Source organism: Strix aluco, chromosome 12, assembly GCF_031877795.1.
Source record: "Strix aluco isolate bStrAlu1 chromosome 12, bStrAlu1.hap1, whole genome shotgun sequence".
Taxonomy (NCBI): Eukaryota; Metazoa; Chordata; class Aves; order Strigiformes; family Strigidae; genus Strix; species Strix aluco.
Window position 1 is genome coordinate 23,533,636 of NC_133942.1, and position 26,233 is coordinate 23,559,868.

At 40.8% G+C, this 26,233-nt stretch overlaps 1 protein-coding gene across 8 annotated transcripts in view; it reads right to left on the reverse strand.

Annotated features, from left to right (window-relative positions):
* Positions 1–2,371: 2,371 nt before the first annotated feature.
* Positions 2,372–26,233, reverse strand: part of SEMA6D (semaphorin 6D) — a 228,058-nt gene continuing 204,196 nt past the window's right edge. For 5 of the 8 annotated variants that reach the window (XM_074837200.1, XM_074837198.1, XM_074837197.1 and 2 more), the window contains 18 exons: positions 17,215–17,371; positions 16,726–16,837; positions 16,076–16,136; positions 15,876–15,938; positions 15,684–15,785; positions 15,373–15,463; positions 14,976–15,095; positions 14,438–14,526; positions 13,458–13,675; positions 13,218–13,349; positions 12,866–13,021; positions 12,604–12,777; positions 11,711–11,851; positions 11,531–11,608; positions 10,608–10,699; positions 10,206–10,262; positions 8,194–8,361; positions 2,372–6,058 (listed from right to left, as the gene is read on the reverse strand). In XM_074837200.1, coding sequence (XP_074693301.1) covers positions 4,755–6,058; positions 8,194–8,361; positions 10,206–10,262; positions 10,608–10,699; positions 11,531–11,608; positions 11,711–11,851; positions 12,604–12,777; positions 12,866–13,021; positions 13,218–13,349; positions 13,458–13,675; positions 14,438–14,526; positions 14,976–15,095; positions 15,373–15,463; positions 15,684–15,785; positions 15,876–15,938; positions 16,076–16,136; positions 16,726–16,837; positions 17,215–17,323 — 3,267 coding nt within the window. In that variant the 5' untranslated portion in view covers positions 17,324–17,371 and the 3' untranslated portion in view covers positions 2,372–4,754. The remainder of the gene's footprint in view (positions 6,059–8,193; positions 8,362–10,205; positions 10,263–10,607; positions 10,700–11,530; positions 11,609–11,710; positions 11,852–12,603; positions 12,778–12,865; positions 13,022–13,217; positions 13,350–13,457; positions 13,676–14,437; positions 14,527–14,975; positions 15,096–15,372; positions 15,464–15,683; positions 15,786–15,875; positions 15,939–16,075; positions 16,137–16,725; positions 16,838–17,214; positions 17,372–26,233) is intronic. The other 3 variants (XM_074837195.1, XM_074837201.1, XM_074837196.1) reach the window with 3 other exon arrangements.

Genomic DNA, 26,233 nt, shown 5'->3' on the forward strand with positions numbered 1-26,233 from the left:
CTTCATAAGTGGAAAACGTTACAAACCGACCAACTGCACATACTCCAACTAAGAACACTGCCTTGTGAGGATCCCTTGTACTGAATAAACCCTGCATAATCTTCCCAGGGTCACAGAGTGAGTCATTAGCAAGACGGCACCAAGACAGAAGCATCCTCATTTTTGTAACTACTCTGATTACTTTAAGACCCCAATTTAAAAGGCCATAGGTTTGTGCTGGCAGCGCAGTCATAGAGATAACTACTTATGGCTTTACAAATTGGTTTTCTTGCAGTCGTCTCACTACTATGGGCCTGCAGCCCTTTCTTTGTTTTGTCTTTTTTACTTGTCTGTGTTCTGTTCAAAATTATTTATGTTTTTTCTATAAAAACAAAGCAAGCCAGAGATGAGCGGGAGGCTCTCTGCAGCCTCTCTGCAGCCCTGAGTGCTCAGGCCAACTCAGTAGGGGGATTCTCCCCCTCTACTCTCGTGAGACCCCCCCTGCAGTGCTGTGTCCAGCTCTGAGGCCCCCAACACAAGAAGGATATGGACCTGCTTGAGTGGGTCCAGAGGAGGCCACGGAGATGCTCAGGGGGCTGGAGCACCTCTCCTGTGAGGACAGGCTGAGAGAGGTGGGGGTGTTCAGCCTGGAGAAGAGAAGACTCCAGGGAGACCTTATAGCAGCCTTCCAGTACTTAAAGGGGGCTACAGGAAAGATGGGGAGGGACTCTTGATCAGGGGGTGTAGGGATAGGATGAGGGGTAACAGTTTTAAACTAAATGAGGGTAGATCTATATTAGTCATAAGAAAGAAATTCTTTCCTGTGAGGGTGGTGAGACACTGGCACAGGTTGCCCAGAGAAGCTGTGGCTGCCCCCTCCCTGGCAGGGTTCAAGGCCAGGTTGGACGGGGCTTTGGGCAACCTGGGCTAGTGGAAGGTGTCCCTGCCCATGGCAGGGGAGGTGGGACTGGATGATCTTTAAGGTCCCTTCCAACCCAAACCATTCTATTATTGTCTGGCTAGACCCATCCAGCCACTACATCACTCTGGTTAAGTGAAGGCTGGTTCAATATAGGCTAAGTAACTAACAAGTAACTGTGGAAAATGGTCATTTGACACCTTTTAGATAAATACAGATAATTTCTGAACATTTGTGTTGTAGATGCACATTTATGTCACTAACATAACTGTTTGTAATTTCTCATTACAAGCCTTCAAGCAGGTGTGCTTTGAGGGTACTGCCCCTTCGCAGAGGCAGTGCCTTTAGCCATACTGGCTGACACCTGCATGTCAAAGGCACAGTTAATTTTAAAGTGGAAAAGCAGCACAGGCTTGCAGCATGTGACAGTTATGTATGTTTGACTCAGTTCATATATAAAGATATCAGATGAAAAAAACCCCAGCATCAGTAAAAAGAAATCTGAATTTGCTTCTGCACTAGAAGAAATACATACTGAGGCATTATAGGTTTGGGATTTTTTTTTAGCACTGTTTCTTTTCCCTTTTTTTTTTTAAGATACAACTACATGCCATTGTACTGTTATAACATGCACAGTAATTTCAAATGATTAATACTGTGGTAGAATAATCTCATAACAAATAATTTTTATCCATTATCTAAAATCAACTTTTAATTAAAAGAATACGTTATATTTGTTTTCTGATACTAAATTACACTGATTATTTTTAAATTACATGTGATGTTGGCACATACTAAATACATGGCATGTGTCTTTCTGCTGGGCTTTTTTACTGTCTGCCTGAAATATGAATTTTAATTATTAAGCATTAGTAAGTATTTAGGAATGTCCCACTATGTAGGGTCTGCAATTAATTTTGCCAGGAATTATCTCTGTCTTTTCATAGCCTACATTTTAGATGGAACACACTATCATCTTTCAAAACTGTACTGTATTTGCACAAAATTGGTATTTTTTTGTCTAACATTAACAAGAAGGGTTCGCAGGAACCAGAGCCCAGCTGAAGCCTGGATCAAGCTCCAATAAAGGCTTCATATGGGCATATATTATGTATTTTCAAACTCAGTGCATCTTGTTGGTCTGTCATACGGGCAACCCTGACTCTGTACTGCGCTCTAGCACTGCATGCCAGTTACTTTGATGTTTTGTATTTACCTCAGGAGGCTGTCAGTCACCTACAGACAAGCACTCTCCCTCAGGAACACGCACGTCAACGTGTGGCTGCAGTGAGAAGGGAAGGACGCCTGTGTGCATCGCCATCCCCCTCGGCAAGTCCCCCGTACGGCTGACGAGAGGGAGGCTCTGGGCCTTCCCCACGGAGCTGTTCAGGTAAGCAGAGCTCATCCTCTATTGTAACCCCAACAACAATGCACCTGAACCTAGCGTCACTAATAATGAAATCAGACACTCGGTACATTGGAATATTTTATTTTTGACTTTACATGCGGTGTTAAAAACCCAAAGAACGTATTATTTACACATCCACAATACAAGTTTACAAGATATCTATACATGTTAAAGTACTCTATAGTATAGAGCAGCTTCATTTAAGGGTTACTTTTTTTATGCCGTACCATTAAAAAAGATACAATCTGCGTTTACCTTTGCACAAATGGATAAAGCATCTTTTATTATTAAATTAACAGAATAAGGACTAGGTTGAATGTTAGAAATTTCAACATAAATACTGAGAGAACTCACATTACCATCTACAAGGCAGCACAATGTTACAGGAGGTTATCAGGGTTCACATACATTTATCTTTCGGTTCCACACAAGTCTGTATTAATACTTGTAAAGTGAATTCGGATCAGTTTGTGTCTTTTGACAACTGAGTACATTTTTAATAGTTATTAATCTGTAGTGTTTTAGTTGCAAGACAGAAGTGTTTAGGAAGAGAGATCATTGATTTTTGGATCCAGAGGTCTCAGGAAATAAATGTCCCTTACAGCCTTACAAGAAAAAATGACTACTTCTATCCTTTACTCTTTGTCTGTAACGGAGATCGAGTTTTCAGTGACTAACCTTTTCTCCCCTTTGAACACATAATATAAATCTCCACCATCTCTGAAACCCATTGCAGTTATCTGTCCTGCTAATTCATGAATATTCCTCTGCCATAGTTATTTCTATAGTTATGTTCAATAAACAATGTGGTAGTGTGTAGTTTGCAAGCTAAAATAGCCATCTGTGTTGAACATCAGCTGCAAGTGGATACTGTAAAACCTACTAAATAGCTTACACAACTTTAGCAGGTGTTCCATTACCCTAGAAACCTCATTTGATTTCACATTATAACTGTTTGATCCTTCAGAGAGCTGGAGTGGAATGTTTATCATGGTAAGGTGATTTAATGCTGCTGTCTTCTTGGATTGTAGGCTGCCTTTAGTTACCATTAATTATTCTTGCTTTTTATCTTTTTTTTTGGGTGCTGTTGAGAGGTTTTACAACTGGCACTCGGGAGATATGTGCTATAGTGAGAACACTTGACAGATTTATTTTTTTTTAGTACTTTTATCATTTGCATGAATAAGGCACAAAATGCACAGATTCAGGTAAACTCACACATAGTATTTACAGAATATTGTCATTACCTGCATGACTTTGGAAAAAAAACCTTACATTACACAACAAAAACAAATTGATTGCACTACTGTTGAGTTTTCACAGACTGCTTCTGCCAGGCCAATTAATGTTTCTTCTGTTTTATTGACAAGAGTCTATCAGCGTGTAGGGCATTATTAAATGCAACAAAAACGTAACCTTCTCTAGTTACACAGGCCTTCGCCAGGTGAGTTGATTATTAGCTGCCCTCAATGAGAAATACAGGGGCTGAAGTTCACAGTGGCCAGGTATTGGATGGAGGCACTGTGGAAACACAGTAAAACCCCCCCGTTCCAGCCCAAAGCACTAGATTTGAAATGCACAGCTCTGAATCAATAGCAGCATAACAGAGTTATGAAGAATTAAACGTATCTGCACTCTTTCACTGGGTGACTATTTCATCAAGGCATTACCATTCAGAAGGCTGGCAGAGATGCGCAGTTCATCCTTAGCTGTCTCCAACCTGAACCCAAGGGGCTGCAGAAGGCAGAGTCATCTGTTTGTTCAGTTATGCTCAATGTAAACAATTCCATAGCATAAAAGATGCAATGGGACTCTAAGTACATCCTAGTGTGTACAGTACACACGCACATCCACACACACACACACAGCTTCATCTGTGGCACAAACAAAATGCCACACACATGGAGAGAAAAAAATAATAATGCTACAGTTGGGCCAGAGACTGAATTCCAGCAAATTGATTATTAACCCAGATATTCATTGAGACATTACCATTTTCTGACATTTGTGCAAGAGGCAAGGTGAATGCATACATATTAAAATGTTCACATTTAATGGGAAGGACCACACTTAATGGCAGTCTAAAATGGAACCCATTTTTCAAGTATTTGCTTACTGATTTTTTTTTTTCCCAATAACTCTTTTTAGCTATTTAGAACAGTAAAGTAGCCCCCACCCCATTGTGCTACATGTCTCCTTAGCTCCAAACAAAAGAAATGTAATGACCAGCACTTTCCTTTGTTTTTTGTGTTTGCTCTTAGCAAGTACACGAAGTCTTGCTATAGCTACATGTGGCAAGACACAGATGTTGCTGAAGTAAAGACAGTTTCTTTGGCCACTTTGTTCTCTTCAATAACAAGCAAGTCTCTGTCTTATGTGTCTACCACAACATCATCTCACACAACCTGTACAGGTCAATGCCACACTCCTTTTTACCACAGACGTGTCCTAGTAACTGTATTTGTTCAGTGGTCTGACTGAAGTTGTCTGAGGAACGAATGAGGGTTTTGGTGGCACGTCGGGTTTTAAGGAGGGTGTCCTCTTTATTCCTGTACGAGGAAGGGTGCCGTTGCTCGTGTAACTGCTTTGCCTGGACAAGGAAGGCTGGAGGTGAACGGTGACAGGCGTCCCTTGCATGTAGTCCATCTTTGTGCCTGCCGCGGGAGGCATGTACCCCCCCCGATTAATACTAGGCTGTCTGGATAACAAAACACCATTTGGTGAGTTTAAGTTTTTAGGAAGGGCAGATATTGAATGCCTTTGTGAAGAATTTTTGGGATAACCTCTCTGCCTTTCCAAAGAGGTCATTGGTACTGCAGGGGTGGTGGGAACGTCCACTCGTTTTGTGGGGCTGTTTCTTGGAAGAGTTGATGGGGGAGAGTATAAAGATGCCTCCCTGTTGGGAACCTTAGGTGGGATCTCGGACATATTTCCCATTGGATCCAGCATTAAAGTCTGGTGGGCCACTTGAATATCTCCCATAATTGCTTTGGGATTACCAGTAGTTTCATTTAAGTGTTTCAGAAAATCATTCAGGGTGTTCCTGGAATCAACAGATCTCCTGTGGTCTCTTTTGCTGGATGGTTTTGTAAGTGGATGATCGATATGTTGCATCTTTTTGTCTGCCTTGTGCGCATTAGAATTTGAGAAAGATGTATTGTAATCATGGGTCGCGTTGGGAAGAACGATAGCACTAGGAATATGCCCGTGACTTAGAGGAGAGTGGGGTGGAGGACTGGAAGGAAAAAACTGAGGGCTTTTTAAGGGGGTTTCCTTTCGTGAAGCATTGAGGTTACTATGCGCTTTGTCCGACTGACTTTTCATAGCCTGCAGAGTCTTTTGTTGAAGAACTGGTGTAGATTCAGGAGTTGGAAGTGCAGCTAATTCTGGAGGCTGGCCCCTGTGGTCCATCATCATGGACTTCGTATCACCATTTGGTGGCAACTCCTTTCTGCTAGTCAACAGGTTTGTGTAAAGTTTGGGTGAATCAATGTTTTGCTGATATTCCTTGACGGGACTATCAAACAGCCCATTCAGTTTAGCAAAGCTCCCACTGGAGTCAGTACAGGACTGAGCTGATTCTGCATCTTTGTGTATTTTCCTGGATTTCCGTACAAATATATCCCGGTAACAGTAAACGGCCACTCCCGCAATAAAGGCTCCCAGGACAAAAGCAGCAAAGACACAAGTGATTAGGACATTCATATGTACCATTTGGTTGGACTCTCCTGATTGTACTTCCCACCTTACACCTGCAAAAGACATGCAGTATATCATAAATCTACATGTACTTCATACAAGTACGTTTCAGAAGAAGGTAGCCTCCCTCAGGGATGTGTCTGTTAAGTATTTGTGAGTGCTCTGGGTGTAGTGTTAGGGAGTTGGATCCTGCAACCCACAGCACGGGTGAATGCAAATAATTTTATAAATGACTGTGTGAGCACTGATCAGTTTAAATGAAGACTGACTATTTTCTCTGATAGTGAGGAATGCCTGTCGAAGCTTCTCTCCTCATATTATGTTTATTTTAGCCTGTCCCCAAATTTCCTTTAAGGCTCACAAATAGGGGCCTATACGTTATTAACATTAATGCCTTCTGCCTGAAAACTGAGATTTAGAAGGTGCTACTGGGCCAGACAGCAATTAATAACTCATGGATGGATTTCTTTCTCAATCTTCTGTCCAACTCATAAATCAGTATCAAAAGAGAGACAGGATTATGGAAATGTTGTGTAAAACTGTATAATGTACATACTGCATTGTTATAACCACATTAATGTAATAATGGTGCAAAACTTGTAAACTAATACATCCATAGGTTGCTAGCCTTGGAGTGGCACATCTTGCATTATATAAGTGTACAATTTTTGAAGTTCAACATTTTGTCATTCTATTAGAGCACTATTTTTTCTTTTGTCAATAATGAACATAAATAGTTGCATAACATTAAAAAAACCAACTTGCAAGGTTAAGTTATTAGAGAATGTTAAAATTTAGAAAACTTTTTGCTTAGACTGAGAAGTTGGATATTGGATTAGTTTCTTTATTTGTGTATTAACAAGCTCCCTTTGTTTTTTTGAGATTTTTAAAGCAACCACAGACATATTGCAGCTAAGACAATGTTAGTTTGTAGTCAAAATAATTCTGTTAACTATCCCAAGGGATGTTAAAATGAAAGAGCAAAAGGGAAGGAACAGATTCAACTTTTGTTAGAGGCAAGGCCTTTGAACATTGTTAATGTTCAGGGTTATAGGTTTTAATGGCACTGTGCAGAAGAAGAAAGAAAACATGAGTAACGTTCACAAATAGCTATGACACAAACCGTGATTCAGAACCAAGAGCAAATGATAACAAGAACTTAAAGCAAAATGGAAAATAACTGCAACAAATTAAAATGACAAATGCACTGCCATAATGGCTGATAGGAAACCTGATATGTTTTGGTGAATGGTAATAAAACACAAATGGTTTTTTGGCTGGTGAGATTTTCAGTAAATACAGAATTGTGCAAACATGTCTGTCACCTGGCTGTTCTGTGTACTGATGAAGACTTGTGTTAAGTTTTGGTTAGGCGAGTGGAAGCTTCTCGTTTCTTTGGTTGACTGCACTAGTCCTACTGAATTGGAAGTCTTTGTTGCTGTAAGAGCCTAAATCAAATGTTCACTTTGCTGAAAGAATGGCTACAGAAAGATGGATTACATGCAGACTAGGTTTCTTTTTGTGTTCGGTTTAAAACCTGTGTGTGTCTCTATGTACTGCGATCATCTGTAAACTGATGCTCATAGCCAGAGAATGGAAATTCAGTATGGCCTTACTCAGCTTTGAACCATGTTCTTCAGAAACATGCTGCAGGCAGACAGAGTTTGGGATAGTGTTTGGGATATGCCCCGTTTAACGCATGGATCTGTCATGGTGCTGTGCTTTGTTTTCTGTTCCCCACTGTCACCCCCCCCCCCCCCCCCCCCGCAACCCCCACCTACAAACCAAACAAAAACCCCAACATTAAGCTCTTGTAAGCAACCATTCATGAGGTCTAATAGTCTTATCCAAACTAGACTGGTTTGAAACAACCACCAGGAGGTGCAAATAAGTCTTGAATGTTAATTTTTTCTGATGCGTCCAGAACGCCCACTGATTTTAGCGGGAGCTTTGGAGCACCCCAGGAATAAAAGGCTGAGCTTATTATCTGTGTTTCCCATTATAAGCTCTAAGCAGCGCTTTGTACATTGGATAAGTAGGTATGAAAAACATGATTGCACTGTCTGCATATTCACAGGAAATGAGTGTAAAATATAGCCCAATCATGGCTGTTACATTTAAGCCTTAGACAATGCTGAGACTATCAGGTTTCCATTCAGCTGCAATGTATTCCCTGGTAAGGCCTTACCCTTTGGGACACCTGATAATGGATCAGAATAATCAGAAGTGTTTGGATCATCTTGAACTACAAATTTCCGAGAGCCAGTCACTTTAGGTTTCCAGGAACCAATCACTTTAGGTGATATAACTGGGATACTTGCCATTGTGGTAATGGAAGCTGAGGAGAACTCCATGTCTGTGGTGGCAAACAGATTTTTATTAATGTCTATTACAGTCAGGCTTTCCTCACTGTTTCATGGCACATCTAAGCTATAGCTGGAGACAGTATTTAATGGGAGTTACATGTCAAAGCAAAATGTGACCCTCTACACTCTGCAGAAGTACAGAGGGCTGATTAAAATCAATTGGTTCAAAACTTTAAGCATGAAAAAAATACATTAAAACATCAACGGCTGCTAGCCAAAAAGCCAGAGAAGTCAAACATGAAAGCAGTGCAAAAGTTAAAATAAGCAACTGGTGGAGGTGAAAAGCACAACTTATTCTACTTAATTGCTGTATTCTTCGCTGGAGACAACACACTTGGCTGCCTTTTAAACATCTTCAAAAAAAAAAAGAAGTTACTTGGAAAGATACACAGTCATGACAGGTTATGCCTGAGAAACCAGATCAGCTCCATTACTGCTATTACAGTACAGCAGGAACTGCTGAATGAGCCATTTCTACAGGTGGGGATGAAAGGAATGTTTTTAACCCCTATTTTGCAATGGTTTCCAAGGAACAATGTTGCACAGATTCTGGCTCCTCCGTAGTACATTTGCTGAACAGAACCACCCTAGCCTACATGAAAATGCACATCAGGAGGAAACACATCAAATTGGGTTTACAATCCAAAGCCTACTTTGCACACTCAAGTATTTTGTGTTCACTGTCCCAGTAGGTTTAGGCATGAATGTCTATGGCTCAAGATCTGACTGAGAAATGTACTTCAAAAGCACACTCATTCAGGAGTTGAAAATAAGGTTCTGTTATATCTGTGTCCTAAAATATCACTTTGAAAATTCAGATGATAAACACTCACACAACCAAGGTACTGTTTCCATGTAACAGTTCTGTTTTGTTTTGCTTTTGTGAGTCTCTAACTTACATTATGGGTAAATACACCTGGAAAATATTTGTCTCAAACATTACTTCTTGTCAAGTTACAGGAAGTGCAAATATTGGAAACCAAAACACAAAATAATGTTCTTGTTGCACTCTTACAAATTTAACATACAAATAGATTATTTTCATATTTGTCAGTCAGAAATGTGCCCTTGGTTTGAAAGCAGAGACTCAAGGTTCCAGGAGCAAAGACTGGAAAATAAGGGCTCAGTCTTGCTCCTGTTGAAGTCAACACAGGTTCTGCTTTTGAGTTCAACAGAGGAGTGCTGGGTCCTGCCTCCCTGAACACCAGGGGCTGACGGTGAAAACACGATTAGAAAAATCACTGAAGGAGAAAAGGATGTGAAAGTCCATCTGACAACAATGCATAAGTTTTTTCTAAGCCACCTTTGTCTACACAAGTCCTCATTCAGCTACACAGTTTGTGATGTTAAATTTTTCCATTAGCATAAACTACTTAAAACATTTCAAAAATATAGAAATACACATTTTAGAAAATGTGTATTTGTGCAAAAAGCTTGCTGGGAAAGAAGGCAAAGAGGAAAGGAGAGGTAAGGAGGAAGATGATGAAATTCTGCCATTCATCTACTAGAGATGACCAATAGGGGCATTCACGAATGCATGGCTGGGGATAAAGAGTAAAGCTTAGTGGACTTTCGTGCAGTGAAGATGTCATCTATGTTAATCAGGCTCTTTAATAAAAGATGTCTCAATAAATAATGAGCTGTTAACATGCGGCTACACAGGGTGAAGTGCTGAGTGAGAAGAGTCTGACTATCTTTACCATCAGTGGGAACATGAGTAAAAGCACAAAAATGGAGGATTGCCAACTGTGCAAAAGGAAGGAAAAAAGGGCTGAAAATGCTGAACTGAAGGAAAGTAAAGGTCATTAATTCAAAAAAATTAAAAAAAACTAACCAGATGTTGGGTCGCCAAATATTTTGTAATCTGGTGTAGCTGTAGTAGGCAAAATTTCTAAAAGAATTAAAGGAACAAGTAATCAGTAAAAAGTAACAAAAAGAAAGCAAAAAATCTCAAACCTGAGTAATGGAAAATAAAAACTAAAATATTACTGGTTACAAAAAATAAATTCTTCAATACTTTGCTGTAGACCCCAAATAGTTGTAAACTGGTGAAGGAAAGACAAAACTCTGCCACCCAGGACCAAAAAGCTCAAGCTTTGTGAACATTCACAGTAACACCAGGTGATGTGTTCATCATGTTACTGAAAAGCTCATCATAAATTTAACATCCATCGTGAGGTGTGGCCACAGACTACTGTTGAGACATTATGAACGAGCAGCAATGACTGTGCCTTACCATGGCAGTCCCCAAGCTGCGCTGTGTTGCCGTATTCGACATCTTGTACGTATCCTCCCGTGCTGTGGTTGTATGAAACAAACAAAGAGAACCTGCAATTAACAGTATTAGTAGGGAAACAAATGGTGATTTTTTTTTTTTTTTTTTTTCCTGGAAGCAGCAAATAGAAACCTACACAAGAGCTAGTGTATGGCCCCAAAAATGGTTTTACAAAATGCAAAAGTAAGTTACAAGCAGGCTTTAAAACTCTATGTAGGTGCTTATGTCAGTAAATGGAGAACAAAAAAAAAAAAAATCCCTTTTTTTCAGTAACTTCATCATGTCTTCTACATTGGGCGTACTCTTAGTTTTAGATACAACCATGCAATTATACTAGTTAGTTTGCACTGCCCTGCTACAAAGGCCCCTTTTTAAGATACAGCTGCTAATGCGCTGTATATTACAGACTTGATTTGTGCAAAATGCCTTTGGTATGCATATATATCACCCAAGCTCCAGTGTGGAGGCAAAATCTCACTCTTTTCCCCACTGTGAATCCTGTGCTTTCATATTTGCAATTGACTGTGCCTTGGCTGTGAGCGTGCCTGGGAGGGGATACTGTCTGCTGTCCTCTCTGAGCCGCTCAGGTTTGCAGGCAGCAGTTTCTTGCCTTTCTGCATCCAACTGCTCTCCCTACAGGTCTGCCTGTCCTCCCCCACACGTGTAAAACTCCCACTGAAAGCAAGTCTTCACCTAGAGATTGCAGAATTAGGTCAGACTTTAGCATTCTGTTCTCTTACACATACAGTACATTGCAAAACTGTCTTTAAAAAAGAAATGGAGATTTATTAATTGAGTGCAAGGGAACAGGCACAGGGTATGAGCTCATGTGGTCTATAAAGCACATGTAGAGATGCTGGGCTAATTTGAAAAGGAGTACTTACAGCATGCCAGGTGTCACTCTTCCACATGCCTCGTGGTCTAACCAGCCACAGTATGGGTCCCGTGAAGCAATACATGCCCTTGCAAGAGAAAAAGCCCAAAAAATCATGCATTTTTTTACTTCCTTCCCAAGAGATGTTGGTGCCCTTCCTTTAAGGGGGAGTTCGGGAATGGGGCCGTACTTTTTACATGAACCATGACGCTCACACCGACTCAGAGGAATTCTAATGACGCAGCTGGAGAACGCCACGAACAGAGCATGGTGGTCTCTATCCAGCTGAAGGGAAATGACTCTTCTGTCCTCCTCGCTCTCAGCATTACACCTGTTCAGCAAAAATCATGGGAAGCCATTATTTTAGTAACTGTAGTACTTTGTGCAGTGCTTACACTGCAAACATTTTATTTATTTACTGTCTGTGTAGATACTGACAAGAGACTTTTTATGTATATAAATGCAACTTACTAGTCTTTGCAGAGTGATTTCTAAAGAAACCTATGGGTTATCAAATGCCAGCTTCTGGCTCTTATTTACAGCTAGGTGACAAGTTCACTGAACTATGTAGGAAAAAAATCCAAATCCATTTTCTTTGTTCTCTCAGTCGGCATAAATATCTCGACAGAGCAGAACAGGAGTCCTGTATTGGATGCCTGTACAGTCTAATTGGAACACTTCCATTCCTAAATTCTTTGTGCCAGAATAAACAGGTTTAAAATGATTAGATGTAGTTTACACATTATTGGTCACTCTTGAGAAACGCTCAAGATAAGCTCACATAATTTCTTTTTAGCAGCAGCAGATAGTTCTGACGTTTCACATTCAGGAAGAAGTGTATCTATTTGCGGAAGAATTAGACTGTATCACTGACGTCACTGGAGTGGAATTAGGTTGGTCATTCAACCCATGCAAAATGGCAAATAACCAAATATGTTCAGGTTATTCAATATGTGGAACACTGTGAAATGACAAACAAGTGGTGATGTTGGTGATAACGAGTTGTTTTTTGTTTACCGTAATTTTTTTTTAGCTAGGTACCAAGGACTAGATGAAGAACTCAGGTGTTCTGGTAATACTTACTTTGCATGATTATATGCTTCAATCTCTTCCAGTAATACGCTGTCATTCAAAGAAAAAGGCCTGGTCTTTGCCAAGATTTTAAGTACTACTCCTGCTTCGGAGCCAACAAATATGACTGTGTAGTTCTGGTAGGGCCCAGCAGCGTGGTCTACAGCAATTGCTGTCAATCTGTATCTATCAAGACCAAAAGGCATATCATTAGCGGCGCATTTTCTTGTTTTCCTTTCCACATGCATTATTTCTGAACCGTGTCACTCCATACCTGACACGAGTTTTGGTAAACCAGGGCTCCTCAATGACTGAGGGAACAGCTGAATCCATCAAAGGATGAGATTTGATGAAGGAGAGTGTTTCGTCTGGGAAATCAATGGAGGTTTTGTAAGCCTCTGCTAGGCCATGTTTTGCACAGCAGCCAGGTCTGAAAGGAGAACAACATTGTTTTCCTCTTGGTATTTTAGTTAATGAGACAAGGCAGCCTGCTAATGAGCATCCTTATAGCTGAAGGGTAAAGCTCTGCTTTGGTTTTTACCCGACAAGACGCTCAAGAGTGCAGCTGATTTAAGGTAGCTCTTTACAAGGACAATGTTACAGCATCATGGGTAAGAACCTTTTACCTTGGCTTTGGTACTTTGTCTTCAGGTACAGCTGTCCAAACAGAGTCAGGAGTCTTTTGTTCTTTAAATCTCCCTTTGAAAACTTTCTCAATGTCATCCATGCTGAAAGCACACACTGCTGAACCAGGGATGCTGTAAAATTAGAAAAATAGTTGCAAGAGCTCAGACTACAATGGCACCAATCTCAGTGTAGGACAGAACCAGAAAACCACCTTTGATGTAAGGTTGCTCATCTCTCACCTGTTAAGCTGTGTGGTGAATACACCGACAACCGTGGGGACTCCATTGATTTCCATTATGTCTGTGATAGACTGCAGAACATCAAAGTAGAAGAATGAATCCCCGGGAACTGAGCAGTTGAGCCGAGCTTTCAGAAAGGATGTCCAATGTTTCTCCAGGACTCTTTGGGACCCCCCCATGTCATTTTTGCATATGCGTGCCACACGGGAATACACAGCCTGGGAAGGGCAAAAGGAAAAGGGAGAAAGGCTTGAGACACACAAGGAAAACGGTGCTTGTTTCTGAGCTGTTAATAAAACACCAAAGATAATTTTGTTAATAGGAAGCTGCCATTTATCTGCACAGAAAGGATGAAAGCAAACAGTGTTTAGCTCGTAGTGCACAGACATGTTAATATATCACAAAGCAAACGTAACTCTGCAGCTTGTCCCCACCCTTTTTTCCCTTCAAAATCATATTGTTAGTGAGATTTAAAGACTTTAATTAACCGCGTGTAAAGGATTTAATAATTTATTATAGAATATCCTTCCATGGTGAGGCATAAGTATTATACTCTGTACTGGCATGACTGAATTATTCAATATCCAGGGACATTAGAGAAACTTCTTTGAAACTCTTCTTTGGTGTTGTTTTCTTTTGTTTCTTTAATAAGCATGAAAAAACCCTCAGATTTTCCATTACTTGCCACAAGTGTTAAGGCAACAGCAACACTATAGCAATAGCAATACTAGAAGATAGCTGTAGTGAGCTCGCCTAACAGCAAGGCACAGAGAACTGACACAACTTTTTGGTTGAGGAATGCACGGTTCTACTTCTCTTCCCCCCCCACCCTGTAAATTATAACAATGGGAAAACTGCGCAAACTTTGTACCAGTCCCTATTTCATATCGTAAACTGTGCTTGTTACCGATGCTGTTTTAGGATGATCTCATTCTGCTGCGACTCATGGCTACCTGACAGCCTGCTGTGACGATACCTACCTTGCCTAAATTATTGTGCTCTACAGCAATTTCTCGGAAGAAGAAATAAACGTAGTTCCCGTATTCTATGGCGTGGAGGAAGTGTGGTTCTGTAAGAAAGAGCAAGGAGAAGGTTACTTCAAAGAGCTACTCAATCGGCGTATGCTGTGAGACTTGGTGGCTTCTCCACAGCTCCGTACCAGCCAACATGAACTCCAGCCTTCCAGATACTTCAGGATGTCCAAATATGGGTGCGCTGGAGCTTAAACGAACTTGATGTCATTAATGTTGGCTAATGGACTGTAAAAAGGCCTCACAGAAATTGCATTTCAGCTAAGGTATTTTGTTACCGCAGATTCATTCGCTGATGTATTTAACAAAAAGATTTTGCTTTATTGGTATTAAACTGCTTTTTTATTGTAATCAAACTATATTGAAAGCTGCATGTATGCTGACGTTGTAGCATATGTGTAAAGCACACTGGCTGTGAATTATGTGACCCTCTGTGCCACTGAAATTACGTTTGCCATGTATATGGGAAAATACTCCCCCAAATTACCTTTTATCCATTTGGAATCATACTTTATTGTTCTTAGGGCAGATCCATCCCCCATGCTGCGATAAATAACAGCATCACTTGCCAGGAAATCTGCTACTGTTGCTGAATACAGTTTTCCATCTAAAACGGAAGTTGAAAATGTGATATTAAGAGGCCTTTAATAATCTACAGAATTCTGACTAGCCTGTATTTTTCCCCATTTCTTTACTGCCACTCTTCCCCAAATTGCTGTAACCTATTTATTAACAGGTCAGCTTCTAATCCTTTGGAGGCCCTTTAAAAAATTTAAGGCCAGGGGCATCATGACACCTTTAGCTTTCCTGTGCTTGCTTTAAAAGCTCTCTGGCTCCTTTGGTGTCATTAATCATTTAGGCTCATTACAAGCAAAAGTTCTTACCAGCAAAGAGGGCGACATTGGTTTGTCTGGCATCAAACGGGCATCTTGCCAAACCACTAATTTCCTCCCCATCATACTCTAAGGTATTCAGCTAGAGAAGAAAAATAAATGGGTGATAGTGTCATTTCTATTTTGTACAGTGGCACAAAAGTGTAGCATTGTCTTTCCACAAAACTTAATTCAGCACATTGGCTTCTGTCTGCTTTTATTTCACCTTGAAGCACTCCCCGAAAACACTGGATGTATTTGCTATAGCATAATTAGTGCAAGCAAAACAATTAACAGACTAATGACACATTCAGTATTCTTACCCGATAGTATCTGCACATTGGGTTAAATGCATTTGTTCCACAGACAAACACCATCTCATCATTTCTTGGAACAAAGACTTTAATGAAGTTATGGCATTCATCCTGAAAAGAGGGTAAGATGTATTAATCACAGACTTCACATATATAATAAATATTAGTGTTGGTTTTCTATAATGCATGTGTGAAACTTACTTTGTGTTTGCCCTTCATAGCACAGTTCTCTCTGTCCTGCTGCCTTGACCTCCATGTTAATTTCTGTTAAATCAAACCAGAAAAGAACACTTGACTTCCTTTCCACAAAAAAAAAAAAATAAAATAAAAAAAAAAATCTTAAAAAAATTAAAACCAAAGAAAATACCTCTCCCTTGCCAGCACCTGTATCTACTACTCACCTTGCTTGGAGTAACTTCCGATTTTGGAACTTCATTTAAGTTTACAGTATAAACTTGGTCCCTGTTTGCAAAGACACAAGTAAATTCATTAATTCATTGGCCTTATTTTTTGATAAGCTAAATCTATTTTTAGTGTTTTGTTAGACCAGAAACTTCTATGAAATGCTCATGAATTTTCTGTGTTTAATACAAACCAGAGAAGATTGGTCATGGGCAACGTGGGGTGGTTTTGATTTTTATTGGTGTGGTCCTTAGATAGCACCTACAGTGTCCAGCTATCCATCTCTGGTTTTCCATTCTGTTGAAGACTAATCCGGGCTGTAAATATTCAAGTGTGTTATCCTCACTTCCTATATCCCTGATGTGTCAGTTCAAGTTTAAAATGATCAGGAGAGGTTTTTATCAGAGCAGTAATATAAAAGAGGGAAAAGAGTATTTGATCATTGGTTTTAGCATAACTACAGTAACTGCAGCCTTCAAATCCAATTTTCATGCACTGGCCATAGACACGGTATATTTCTCTGGGAAGTTCTCCCCCAGTTCTAATTTTTATCATATTCTGCAGATTTTTCTAAATGAATTTTACACATAAATGCAAAACCAGAAGAGAAAAGAATTTTAATCTAATGAACTGAGTGAAGGAAAATTACCTGCCAGCAATATAAAGTGTGTCTCGAATTTTCAACATCAGTTGGAAGTCCAGTCTGTGCTGAGATTCATTGCCTGAAGGGCGTCCTCTAAATACTGGATATTGCCTTGAATCTGCAAGTAAAAATGGGCTACACCATCACTCAGGATTATAGAGCTAAAGAATCAATATATGGCATTGATTAGCTGTATATACTAGGTGTAGAAGGGTTTAAACTAAATTCCTTGAGTAATGTCTTGAATATAAATGAGAAAAAGATGGCTAATGTCAGCAAATGTTCTTTTTTCCTGAAGTTATTGCTGTATTTCTGATTGCTTTTTTTAAGAAAATGATTAAGTGTTCTATTAAAGATACAAAGCCAGTAAACACATTTCAATTTGAAAGGAAACAGACTTTTTTCTTTAACTTCCTCAGGAAAAAAAAAAACCAACAAACCTAAGACACATTAACACTTTCCCCTAGTGGTTAGCACCATTTGCAGATTACTTACAGTGGTAGTCAACAACATTAATAGGGTCCTCATCTTCAGGGAAGCTGACAGCTCGGCACTGGGACAGACTCATTAGCATCACGGAGGCACAAAGCAGAGGAAGCCTCATGGTTGGTGAAAGATGAGTACTACCTTGGTGGCAACACTGGTTAACTACCTGGAAAACAGGAACATGCCATTGAGATTTCTGCAGAGAACGTGACTTCCTACTGCAGAAGAAGGGTTTTTTTCGTTTGTATTTCAGCACTGGCAGCAGTGGACTAAATTGGTACTTATGAAAGGCTCCTGTATGTTCACTGATAGAAAACTGCTGCGTGACATATCCCTACTCAAAGCTGCTCTGAAACATATTGATGTTTGCTAATTTTTAGCTGGATTTACAGGCATTTCCGAAGCTGACGACGACTGTCAGCCCATTTAATTCACAGGAATCACAAACAGAACATGCAGGCTGCTGACCTGGCAAGAAAAATTGTCAAACTTGGGATTAGAATTTTAATTAAACTGCAATCTCTTTCCATCCCCTCTATCACTGAATGTCATCCAATAAAACCCTTTCCCCATAAAATACCTAAATCTTATCCACAGAAAGTCATGACACACACAATCTGTCTGAACATCCGTGCCATGTTTTAAAATTATTGCTTGTTTCCAGGCTGTGCCATCATAATACCAAGCCTAACATGCTCATTGTAAAGACCCTATGTCCAGGCCCAGAGACTCGATGCTTTGCCTCGTGCAGTGATCTACACATGTGCAAAGTAAATGCAAAAATGCTGCCTCTGCAGTCGTGATAGTGCTTGTCACACGCTTTGCAAGGGTGGCAAGAGACTCAAATGGGGGCACAACGCTGAACTGGGTTCCTGAAGTGCCCCTTTCCCCCTAATTCTATTTGTTACTGTAGAAAACTAGCAACTTCAGAGACTTTCATGGTGTTTTGTTTTTTAGTTTTGTTTTTTTTTGTGTGTGTGTGTGTGCTCTATGGATTATACAGTGCATATTATGATAGCACCACAACATTATACAATAAAGCTTTTAAGAAGGGAAAGGAAACATCTCCAATTAAACCGCAGAGATATTTTAGCGAGCAGAATGTAACTACTCAAGTTGCAATTTGGGTAGGATGCAAGAAAACGCATCTCAAAGTGAAATGCAATCCTTAATGACACAAGTGGTCTGGGCAGGGGTCATATTTCTCATTAGAAACCTGGCAAATGTAGTACTATTCCCTCCTCCAACCTTTTGGAGGCATTCATTCAGCCCCGATTCACAGGTCAGAGCTTTGAGTCACCAGCTCAATGCCTTGCAGTTGCTAAAATTGGTTATTAAACTCTTTGTCTAAAGAGAAAAATGAAGCCTTTCCATTTTAATGTTTCAAGAATTGCTGTGAGATGTACATGTTGCCAGCACAAAGTGCCAGGCCTGATCCAGCAAAGCACATAAGTATTAATCATTTAATAATTTGAAAAGGAATTAAAAAAACCCTTCATAACAACACTTAACCCTTCAGTAATGTTTACTGGGGATGCAAATACTGTTTTGTTAATTGATGATACAGCTAGCTAGGGGCAGGACTTCCTTCCACAAGGCTGCTGAGCTGTCAGTTCAGACTGGACTGTGAGGAGACCAACTTAAAGGCTGGTAATATTCAGTGATGGGGGTGTTGTCTGAATGCCTGTCCATTACAGACTGACCTGAAAAGAAGCATTTTCCACTGTTAATGATATTTCTGTATCTCAGTCCACCAGTCCAGAACGAATGGGCTGTGCTCTTAGTCAAGATTGATGAGTGCAGTGGTTAATAAACACTAATGATTCCTGGCACTTTCCCTCTGCTCTTCCTTGTCCTGACATGGCCTCTTCAGCTGAAGCATCTTGCGTTAAATTACTAATGAGCAAACTTAAAACAAACTGGAATTAATAAAGTTAGTCAAATTACTTCTTTCTTGTGAAGGCACCATTAAAGTCCTGCAGCACAGTGGCTCCCAGACACAATAACAAATCATTAATGGTTACACAATCTTTTTTTTTTTGTCTTTTTTTCAAGAAAAGCAGGCTCCAAATATCCAACCCACTGCTGTCCCAGTGAAAGTACAGAAAGGGGAGGCACATAAACTATATGTTGAGTCAGTGCACAGTAACATCTGTAAGGTGCTTAGTAAAAGTCCTCCCTGAAGCCTCGTTTTCTTGGAGAACAAATGAATACAAATTGCCAAAGAGCAAGAAGCTCTCCCAGCCATGTACACTTTAGTTAGCATAGATGAGTCTGTTCATGGCCCACACATCATGACTCAAAGAGACCCTGGCCTGGCTGCAAATCGCACACAGCCTGGCAACTGTGCAAGTTCTGCCAGCATCAAGCATGGGCATGTATTAGTTTCTTTCTTCCTCTCTTTCTTTCCAGTATCCCATCTAGGAAGAATTCACTGGGGCAAAAAATAGGAAACTTAAATGTAACCTGCCTTACAAAGGCAGGTACTGGCTTCTGGACTGGAGGAAATGGCTGCAGAGAACAAAAGGGCAATTTGCTGTGTATTGGCCACAACAATCGTGACCTAAAAACAAACTGCCACAAAACCAAAAGGAATCAACTGAAATGCCAGGTAAACAAAGAGAGTATCAGTTCTCTCAGATTCAAATTTCAGGGGGTATATCACACTCCCTAAAACAAGGCAAAGTTTTGTAAATGTGAAGCCACGGGATGGGGATGTGTCTCCCTAGAGACTGCATCTACAGTGGGAACAAACTCACATTTATGTCTTCCTCAAAAAAACCCAAACCTCTGAATATAACCCAGAGATGAAATCTGAGAACATAAAAGGTGGGAATAGTTATGTTCAGCAACCTCTTAACTAAACATCACCTGTCAAGTCTCTATCAAAGAAAATGTCTGCATCTGCATGAAGCACAGACCTTTGTCATGACAAGAGAGAAAAGCAGACAGAGCTGGACTGGATCAGCAAACCACAGGTGATCACTTACCAGCCAGGTAAGAAGCACAGATTTCTTTATTATTTTGCTTGTTAAAATATTACATGAAAATGAACAGTAGCTCTGATTTCTAGCTACATATGAAAAGAAAAAGCACCTGCTTTAAGAGGCATTTAAATGCACCTTTTAGCTGGTTGGACACAGGCTTGAGATCAGAACAACTGAAAAGAGAATGAACTCAGAAGAACAGCTGTTCCCTGGATAATCAGAAAAATGGGCTCCATCTAGCCCTTGGAACAGGGGTTTATGACAGCCAGGTGTATGCTTCTGGTAGACACAGATAGGCTGGTGTGAAAGACATAATTCTTGCCACATTCAAACCTTTTAATGGAGGCCACTACTGGGGACTACAAATAACAATGCTGAAATATCTGTTTGGACCAGAATAGCTGATTATGAAATGCTGGCAATGTCTACCTTCAAGAAAATGCAGAAAACAATCATACTCTGGGTCTGATTATTTTTCCCCAGCCAGGATTCAGACCAGTCTTTGATTAATTTCTCTTACAAATTGCATTCCTAGCGTTTCTGCTAGGAAACAATTCACGGGCAAGTGCAATGTTTGGAAATTACCATATTGCTATCCCTGTTTTGCAGCTGGGGAATTGAGGCACAGATCAAGGCTGAATTTGTGACTAAGGCCAACCACCAAAAAAGCCTTTCCAAAGGATCTGAGCTGCTCTGGGTCATATGTGGTCATTCCTTGCAGCACAGGCAAACTGGCCAGTGTCAGCTAGGTGGAAAAGCCAGTAACAGATCGGAGATCTTCTGGCCATTTGGTCTATGCCATAACTAGTTGTGTCTGCAAATACAAAGAAATAGAGGTATAAATGTTTACTGGTGGCACAAATCCACATCGGTAAAGAGGACAGCAGCCTGACCGAAACAGGCCTCAGGGCGAGTGCTGTTGGTCAAGTGGAAGGCAGGCAGTTGTCCCAAGTAATAAACTGGCTCGCTGTGGCTGGCACCTTTCAATCTTGGATACGAATCCCATCCTTCAATTCCTGATTGGGGGAATCCAGAGAAGCAGGATATCATTTCTGTTAAAATATGAGCCTTCCTTCAAACAATCACACATGAAGGGGAACAGGCTGGTGTTTCTTGCCCATTAATCTACTCCAGCCTTTGACAACGCGCTGGTGACACTCCATCAATCATCTTTCCATGCGCTGCCACGTAAAAGAGGAGGGGGGAAGGGAAAGGGCATTCAGCCAGCTGGAGAGAAGCAACACATAAAATAGCTTCAAACCAGACTGATGCAGTATCTTCTATTCACTCAAAAAAAAATTAATTCTTAAAAATCTGCTTAACACAATAAATGCTTCTCAAAATGCTCAGCACAGACAGGAGTGTGGTATGGCAGATCCAGACTGACGTTCGGGGTAGGTCAGAACAAAAGATCTATCCTAAAATTTAGTTCACTTGTGGAGAGTTTGGCAAGTCAAAGGAGAAAAGGGTTGCAATAATAAAAGCTGAAAAACAGGCACATAGCATGAAAAGGCTTAAATGACTACATCGTCTTCCTTCTCCACCAGACACAGGGAAAAATCAGGCTGTTAAGTGAGATCAAGGACCTCCTCTGTGCTTGGAGATATACGTTAACCATGGTGTTAAGGGGGGACAGGCAGAACTGATTAGTAATATGCTGAGCCTAGACAATTTATGTGACTTGGTTTCCCCACAATCCCAAGTGGTTGGACTTTAACAGATCAAGAAATCCCTGTTGTCCTCTGTTCCTTCCTGCATGCCAATGGCTTCCTGAGGGCACTAATTAGTGCAAATGCACTAACTAGTGCATTTCTGAGATGGTGCCTTCTGAAATTTTGAGCATGAAACCACTCTAATAATAAAAGTTAAACCAAAACAAAACAATCCTTTACTGCTGCTTGCTCACAGATGCCCAACGAGTTTTTTGGGGCCTACAGCTGAGACTTCCATTCCTCTTTCTGAGGGAGAGCAAAGCAGATCCTGTACAACACTCAGCACCTTCCACTGGTCTCAGCCCTTAAGAAAACCCCCAGCATGGGTCACAGTGCACAGTGGCTTCAGGGCACAGAGCGGCTGGCCAAATCAGTGCTCTGAAGCTCTTTAACCAGACCACTCAAATAACAAAGATCTGTTGGCCAAGCTACAGCAAGTCAAAGATTTCACCTGCAACCAATTAAAAGTTCTATTAGTCTCTGAATGTGAACTTACTTGTGTTTAGCACGCCCCGCCCCAGGTTTTTTTGGATGCACAGGACTGGTGCAAACAGGTTAAAAATATTGTTTTCTACAGCTTCAGGGATTATTTTTGGATGTACAAATCACTTATGGTTCACTGTCAGTTGAAAAGGGTATGGTTCATATTCTGGGCTTCATGATGTCAAAAAGCATGCTGGCAGGGACTCTGCTTTAGGGGGTAAGGACTTGCACATGAGTTTACTTGCTGATGGTAACTGCTACCAGGTGGGAGAAGTTCAACTTCTCGAGCCAGCTGCAGAGAGAACAGCTTGCCAGTAAGGTGCTGGTGTAGGAGCTGGAGCTTCACTTCACTTGTACAGAAAGGTAGGTTGTTGCTGAATTTTGGTTTGTCAAGCAGGTCAATCTTTTCAGAAAATAAAACATTTAGAAGAAAATATATGAAGGTGATACAGGCCACCTTCAGTGGTCCCCCAGACCTGTTGTAGAAATGTATACACTGGCAACCATAGATGCACCAGAATATTCACTCAGAATAGAACCTTATCCCTGCTGTGCATGGAATAACTCTAGAGGAGAGCCACACGCTGGGGGAACCAGGCCAAAGTGTGTTTTGGTAATCAAAACGTGAAAATGCAGCATTTTTGTTTCATTCAAGCCAAAATATAAGACAAGCATGGCCCAGGGTCTGGTGGCTTGAATGGGAAGGGAGCAAACAATTCTTTGTCCCACCTCTAGTTTTTTGGTCTTGGTCCTTTTTTCCCTATGTCTCACTGCGTGAAATGGGTATAATGACTCATTTGCTTACAAGCCAGAAAGTGTTCCACACAGAATGCAACATTTGCCTTAAAAATCTGTATCAGTATCTATTATATGAGAAGCAGGGGATTAGATTCCCATTTTAGGTCATATCTATACATAGGTTTTCCAATGATGCAATTGCTTTATAGTGTGGTAAGTCCTCCCAGAAGAAGGGTACAGCAGCCAGCATCAATATAACTGTGATATTTTTTTTTTTTAAATGATATTCCAGTATAAATGTGTTTCTTCTAATGAAGGCTGACTTCAGTAAAGTTCATGAAGGCAATGCCTGAGACAGGGGTCTACTGTACATTCAAATCTCAGAGATTGTCTATGCTGTGATAAACCCATATTGTGGAGTTTGGTGACAGATTGTTTCAGCTAATTATCAAATAACATAAGAAAATATTTGTGGTTATAATAAAGGAAACAATTTTTGTAGTCCCTTTTAGAAACTTACAGCATTATTTTGTATGAATAAATAGATAAGAAAAACTGTTCCTGTCCTATAAAGGTATGTTCAAATTTAAACTTGCAGGACATAGTCATCCTTACTTTCTAGAACAACTTTAGTCTGCAGCTCTGAAGAAAAAATTTAGGATATTTGGAGCCATGATATTAATTGAGCATGAAAGTGCAAATAACAGGTCTGTTATTTTTAAGATAATACTTGACTTCTTTTAAGGATTCTGCATTAACACCTCTTGATTTATGCCTAAGTAAAAAAAAGATAGTTTAATATTAAAAGTGATGAAACCCTACCACTGAGTATCACAGCTTTCATCTTAATTGGCTTATGGTATTGCTAGTTACACTTCAGTTGTTTGCAGGCTTTTAACGTTACAGAAATCGCACCCCTCTTGCTCTAGAACGAGCTGACAGAACGCCTGCAAAACGGATAGGGTGACTTTTAATGATGCAAGTGTTCAGTGGTTGATTAGATGCACTTTGAGGGATAAATTCTCTTGTGATCAAAAATTTACTCGAACACAAGGTAGTTTCAGCAGGAAAGGAAATAAAATGCTGAGCAAACTGTAAGTGATTGCTTCAATTATGTTTATTTTAAGTTAATTTTTGAGAGTGCATGTTAACTACCTTCCCTTACCAGGGTGATACAAAAGTCCTCCAGCTGAAACCAACCTTTGATTTCAGCTCACATCTATGGTCCAATCTGTTCTGTTTTAGAGAGGAGGACGTGGTCCCCTTGAAAGTTTGCCAGGGTTGAGCTATCGGTGATAAAGTGAAAGGTACTTTAAGCAGGGCTCTGGATTCACCATTTCAGCAGGCCTGCATTTTATTAATTCAACCTGCCTGTGCCCAACTGAGACCGCCCCTCAGAATACTAAATTTATTTGTGAAAGTGGCAAAGGACTAGTGCAGAGAATGTCAATACAGTGATGTTCAGGGTTTGTCCTGTACTCTCGGCACTGATCCTCCATTAATTCCTGGCCATGGGCAGTGCTGGTAGCATGAGCTCCTACGCCTGCCCCCGACCCCAACCCAAGGAAAGCAATGCCACCCTGCTGGGAGAGCAGCAGGGTGAACTCCTGAGTGCCTCCAGCTCACAGCTGTGTCAGAGGCGTCTGGTGCTTTTCAGTAGTGTTTTTAGTCTGAAATACTTTTATCCTGAAAACTAGAGAGAACTCTTAAACCATGATGGTAAAGATCTAATTACTTACAGTAGTACACATAGGTTTGGAAACAACCTCACTGCCCCTCTCCGCCCTGAACAAAAACCTAAAATCTAGACCAAAGTGCTACCTCCTCCTCCCTCTAGGAGGGTTGCCTGCAAATGGGGGCGAGCGCCAGAAGTGAACTAAGAAAGCATTCTTCCTGCAAGCCTACAGTACATGATTTACATAGCAAAACTGCCACTCATTTCAGCATGATTAGGCATCATCTGATAAGGCAGCTCTGGGACAGGTATAAACCAGTATTTGCAGGTGAGGGCACAACAAAGGTCTCAGGCACAACTTGCACAAGTCCAGCTGACGCCACAGCCATAGCGAGCTGCCAGCAGCACCCCTGGGTCTCCTGTCTGCAATCCCTGCTGTCTCCCAGCAGTGGAGAAAGCAGCCTTCACCTTGAGCAGTGCTCCAGCCCTGATCCCCAAGATAAGCGCTGCCCATTTTAGACCTGGCTGGAACCCAGGAGGTCAGGGTTTGCCTACAGGATGAAGTCAATGGGATGTTTTGAAATGGAAAGGAGTTTTAGGGGAAGGAAGACGCCCCGACAAGCAGGACAGCTGAAGAAAAAAGGGATTTGCACTGTGGGGAGGACACATCTGCTGTTCAACAGGCTGTGCCCCAGACAATGTTGCTGTCAACGTCACTCCAGAAAGCATCACTTCTTCCCACCCACTGCTCTCCCCTGCTATAAATGTCCCTCCAGCATCTCAGCACTGTGCCTTGCTGGAGCATGGGGCTTGCTGGCTTGAGTTGCTGCTGCAGGATGCCACTGCTCACACTTCAAAAAGAAAGTAAATGGCTTCTGGAAAATGCGAGGGGAGAGAGAGGGGACGACTATCAACTGGCAAGAAACACATCAGAGCATCTTAAGCACTGTGCTGGTGTTATCAATATGCCATTCTTGGAGCTGGAATGGTCAGCCAGCCTTGCCCACAGGAATACTGCCTATAGAAACCGGGGAACAAAATGTTTTTAACTAGTCTTGGATTTTTCTGCATGGACAAATCTGGTAGCTGGCCACCCAGTTACCTATTTGTATATGCAAAGCATGTGCTCTGCCACTTTCCTGGGCACAATCAATTACATGTACAAAATGCAGGCATGCAAACCTGGAGGAAGCCTAAGCTCAAAGTTAACAATTACTATTATATTGTTAAGCATTAAAGATTAACTACACCAGTGAAAGGATGTGTTATGAAATGTCTTTCCCAGGCTGGAAAGTAAAGAGAGGGAGAGTTTTGTCTTTTTCATCTCAGAGGCTACTCAGAATTTGGAGTAATTGTTTAAACTGCTGCTTTTATTTACCATAATACCAAAATGTAGTCACTTGCCATGTGACTGCTCATATTTCCATTTGAGA